Here is a 5,000-nt window from a genome sequence, read left to right as displayed (position 1 = left end):
TTAAAAATCGAGTACCTCGCTGCACCAAGGGAATTTCACTCGCCTATTTCTCGCCCGGGATTACTTCCTCCGGTCGTATTTCTGCATTTCCGGCTGCGGGCATGATAGAGCTTTTTCGTGGATGACGAGAAAACGCGAGTAATATCGTACTTACCGGGTAAAAAGGCGGTGTAAATCCTTCTCCTCAGAGTCACCCAGGCCCACTCTCTTCACAACGCAGCTCTGACTCGTGTCGTCTGCTTCTCCAGCCAGAATCAGCTGTTTGATCACGTCCTTTGCCCGTTATTGGCGTCGCAAACAGATATTTAAAACGTTTCATGTGTTTCTTTATGTATATAAGAGTTGATTATATTTTCAGGATTCAGAACGGTACCATCAGTTTAATCTAATAACTGGTAATCAGGGCGTATAGTAATAAATATATAAATTTCTTTGTAACCAAAAAGAGCTAGTTACCCCTATATATTGTGGTTTTCTCTGGCTTAACTTGAGATCGTTTTCTTTGACAGTTCCCTTGCACCGAGGACTCGCCAGACTGTGAGGACGGCTGTGATCGCTCTGGTGTCCGCTCTCGCCTTGGTGGCTATCTTCCATTTAGCCAAACTTGCTGAGCATCCTGTATCACAGAAGGAATCAACTGGTAAGCAGAATCCTATGTATGATCAGTTCATTATCTTGAAGCTCACTTTCTTCCTCTTTGCTGAAGATTTGAGTAATTCATGAATTGGTACATTAATCACCTTCGCTATATATGTATGCTCAAGATTACAGATATATTGGTTATAAGAAAGTTATACTTGTATTTCTTAGTAATTTTACATACGTTTTTACATAAGACATTCAGACTAATCGTGTTCATATTCAGTTTTTACCAGACTTTCACTGCAAACAGACAAAACCGGCGATGCTGCTGATAAACAAACGACGACCATTTTCCCTCCGACTTTAAACCCTTTACCTTGGATACTTCATATCTAGACAAAGAGAAGGAATAAGTGTCATATCTTATCCACAGATCACGATATACAGAACAGGTGCATTGGTACCATGGCTCATACAATGGGGTATATTGTATTGACTAGTTCAACTGTCTCATCGTGACGGAAAATAATTTAAAAGTTTAACTGAGAGGTAGCATGGCGGCTTCGAAATCAAGCTGAATTTCATTTTACTGTATTAAGTTTGTTTTTCATCGGAAAACGTTTAACTTCACGTGCTGCCAAGCCATATTCGGGTGCGTCAATATCTTCATTGATGTTGATATCGTAATGTTATTGGATTTGGATAAGATAAACATACAACACGTTTTTCTGTCATTAATTTTTTTTTTTTTTTTTTTTTTTTTTTTTAGTGTGCAGTGTTATTCAGAATAAATAAGTGTCTGCTATTTTGTGTCAAATTTCGTTTATCATGATTTAAATAAAAGAAAGCACGCTGATACCGAAGGCCTTTTCGCTATATCGCTTCTTCTGTCGCTCTGAAGAAGCAATATAGCGGGAAGATCTTCGGTATATTCGCGTGTTTTCTTGTTCTTCTCTTCGCTGTTTTATCTACAGTCAGCTCAGCATGAATCCTACGCGTGTGTCATCGTGTAGAACATGTCAATGATTAGCATATCTAATTGTTATTGAAGAGCGATAATAACTTCAGTGTTATACGTTCCCGTTAAAGTATTAATCAGTGAAGAATGGTGATTTAATCGGTGTCCATTCGTTGGCCTTTTCGTCACGGCAACGGAATGGCAGCAAGAATAAAGTACGACAAACAGCAACACTATCTTTCAACGGTAAAATATAACAGCCGAATGGTGGATAATTTCGCACCTGACTTAAATCAATGACTGATGAACGACACCTTGATTGAGCACCGTGTCATGACCCCCCCTCCTCCCCTCCCCTACCAATCCCCTACCAACGACAAATTAAACAAAACAAAACAAAAAAGCGACTCGACACTCTTACCAAAAGATTAATAACTTGATTAATAATGCTCGCACCTTCTGCAGCGACGCTGGATGTAGGCATATCCGAATCACAAATACAAGTCGAGAAAGTGTATAAGTCGACAGCAGGGAAGGCAGTTAAGAAGCAAGGTAAGATTCTCAGTGAGGAGGTCGACAGGAAGGTGAGGTGACTCTACTAACAAGAATCGGGGGGGGGGGGGGATTTCTGTGTCTTCGGTCAGTAAGGGAGAAAGAAGGGACTGGAGAGCGAAAGGGCAAAAGGGAGAATGAGGGGAAGCTAGAGAGATGAGGACTGAGGGAATGAGAGAGGGAGAAGAGTTCAGTGTGAGAGAGCAGCATAGACGAGAGAGAGAGAGAAAGAGACAAAGGAAGAGAGAGTGATTGAGTGAGTAAGAGAGAGAGAGAGACAGTGATTAAATGAGAGAGAGAGAGAGAGAGATTGAGTGAGTGAGAGAGAGATTGAGTGAGTGAGAGAGAGATTGAGTGAGTGAGAGAGAGATTGAGTGAGAGAGAGAGAGAGAGATTGAGTGAGAGAGAGAGAGAAAGGGAGAGAGGATTGAATGAGAGAGAGAGAACAAGAGCAAGAGAGAGATTGAGTGAGAGAGAGAGAAAGGGAGAGAGGATTGAATGAGAGAGAGAGAACAAGAGCAAGAGAGAGAAAGAGAAGCAAAGGAAAAGAGAGAGTGATTGAGTGAGTGAGAGAGAGAGACAAAGAGAGAAAGAGAGAGAGAGTGATTGATTGAGTGAGTGAGTGAAACGAAGGGAGAGAGAGAGAAAGCAAGAGAGAAAGAGAGAGAGAGAGAGAGTGATTGATTGAGTGAGTGAGTGAGTGAGAGAGAAAATGTAATTAATTGATTACTAATTTAATTCGCTTCTTTTAACATATTTTTCATAATTTAAACGCTAAAACTGACCTTGATCTTTTGTATGAATAAAGACTGAATTGAAATAACATATAGAGAGATATGTGGATTAAAGAAAAGCAATAACTAAGAGGTAGATACAGGAAAATATGTATAGTAAAAAAATAATTAAGAATGAATAATTAGATTAATTAACGTAACATTGGAAGTGACTATAAATGCTTTTCTTGAACACCGTGAGAGACATTCACATACGCTTCTTCTATTTCTATTTATCTTCTTTCTCTGTCTCCCCCCCCTTTCGCTCTCTCTCTCTCTCTCTCTCTCTCTCTCTCTCTCTCTCTCTCTCTCTCTCTCTCTCTCTCTCTCTCTCTCTCTTACACACACACACACACACACACACACACACTTACACACACACACACACACACACACACACACACACACACACACGTACCCAAATACAAACACACACGGGGCTAAAATTACAAATCATGAAAAAAGTAAAGTAAGAAATGACGATTTCTCAATACAAACCTTCATTGCGCTTTATGATGATCTGCCATGCAAGGTGAATTTTACCTCGAAATTAGTTTTGCATTCGCGCCTTCCACGCCCAGCAAGGCGGGGAGGCAACGCAAGCTGTAATTCTGTTGTCTAACGCCCGCGCGCTTTGTCTGGCCGCGGGTGGTTCGAGGATTTCGATTGCAAGGCTTTACCGTCGTTGCACAAAGCGGGCGGCGCCATTGGTTTGCACAGCGAAAGGGGAAATCGCTGGAAAATAAACGGGTTGATTGGCTCTTCCGGCGTCTTGCCCGAAGATGATTGATGCCGCAAGATTAAGCAGCAGTGATGGTGTAGATAAGGGTGCTGGCATTTCGTCAATGTTGAAATACTAATTCTATTTCGCTGTTGCAGGTGCTGGCGGGGACGAGCGCGGAGGCGACGGCCTCGAGCAGCCCGCCGTGCCCGTGGCCCACATGAACCTGGCCCACAGTCCGGTGCAGGACATGCTGGCCCGGGCCCGCAACCGGGCCGGCGGCGCCATGCACCCTCTGCTGGGCGTCCCGATGTCGCCGGAGATCGAAGAGTGGGAGATCAAGCGCCTGAACCGCCTCGACAGGTCGCGCGCGCGCCCCGCCAACGCCACGGAGATCAAGCGGACGCTGAGCCTCGTGCAGACGCGCGTCGACACCGACCGCAAGGCGCTGGTGAGCAAGGACCTCCGGCTGTGGGCCCCCGGCGAGGCGCCCCTCCGGATCCTGCTGGTGACGACGTGGCGCTCCGGCTCCACCTTCCTGGGCCAGGTGCTGGCTCACCACCCCGCCGTCTTCCAGCACTACGAGCCCCTCAGCCCGCAGGGCATCAAGCAGATCCGGTCGGGGCGCGAGGCCATCCAGGCCCAGCAGTTGCTGCACCGCCTGCTCGACTGCCGCTACGAGGGCATGGCCGACTACCTGAACTACACGCGCGCGCACCCCGAGGACATGCTGGGCCACAACAAGATCGTGTGGGACTCCTGCCGCCACGGCCCCAACACCAACGCCTGCTACAACGCCACCTTCCTGACGCAGGCGTGCCAGATGTTCCCCATCCAGCTGGTGAAGACCGTCCGCCTGCGCCTCAACCTCACGCAGCTGTTCCTGAACGACGAGAGGATGAACCTGAAGGTGGTGTTCCTCGTCCGGGACCCTCGAGCGACCATGAGCTCAAGGTACTCCTCGGTGTCCTGGTGCACGGATAAGCCCGACTGCTCCTCGCCCGAGGTCCTGTGCTCAGACTTGGAGGGCGACCTCAAGGTGGCCACGGCGCTGCGCCAGCTGTACCCTGACAGCTTCACGATGCTCAAGTACGAGGACCTGGCGTCGGATCCCCAGGAAGAAATCCACAAGCTGATGGACTTCCTGGGGCTGGAGTTCTCGCCCGAGATCGCCCAGTACGTCAAGGAAACCACGGAGAAGGACGACAACTCCCCCTGGAGCACCAAGCGCAAGTCGTCGGACCGGATCTCCCTGTGGAAGAAGCAGCTCCCCCTGCAGGAGATCCACACCATCCAGAACGCCTGCGAGTCGGTGATCAAGACCCTCGGCTACGAGATGGCCGGGCAGTGACTGGCGCGGGACTCGGACGCGGAGACGCCTGCCAAACATGAAATCTCGAACAGTCACAGGGAA

General features: G+C 47.5%; 2 protein-coding genes across 4 annotated transcripts in view; one reads left to right on the top strand and one right to left on the bottom strand.

Annotated features, from left to right (window-relative positions):
* Positions 1-515, bottom strand: part of LOC113820187 (solute carrier family 35 member G1) — a gene marked incomplete in the record, with an annotated part of 60,138 nt that extends 59,623 nt beyond the window's left edge. Inside the window, 1 exon segment of the mRNA XM_070125553.1 lies at positions 155-515.
* Positions 1-5,000, top strand: part of LOC113820188 (carbohydrate sulfotransferase 1) — a 49,281-nt gene that overhangs the window by 42,835 nt on the left and 1,446 nt on the right. For 2 of the 3 annotated variants that reach the window (XM_027372473.2, XM_027372471.2), the window contains exons 2-4: positions 510-640; positions 2,006-2,092; positions 3,745-5,000. The exon at positions 3,745-5,000 is cut by the window's right edge and continues 1,446 nt beyond it. In XM_027372473.2, the coding sequence (XP_027228274.2) occupies positions 510-640; positions 2,006-2,092; positions 3,745-4,937 (1,411 nt within the window). In that variant the 3' untranslated portion in view covers positions 4,938-5,000. The remainder of the gene's footprint in view (positions 1-509; positions 641-2,005; positions 2,093-3,744) is intronic. The other variant, XM_070125552.1, reaches the window with a different exon arrangement.

Source organism: Penaeus vannamei, chromosome 9, assembly GCF_042767895.1.
Source record: "Penaeus vannamei isolate JL-2024 chromosome 9, ASM4276789v1, whole genome shotgun sequence".
In the NCBI taxonomy this organism is placed as follows: domain Eukaryota; kingdom Metazoa; phylum Arthropoda; class Malacostraca; order Decapoda; family Penaeidae; genus Penaeus; species Penaeus vannamei.
Note: the sequence above shows the minus strand (reverse complement) of the source record. Positions and strands in the feature narration are given on the sequence as shown.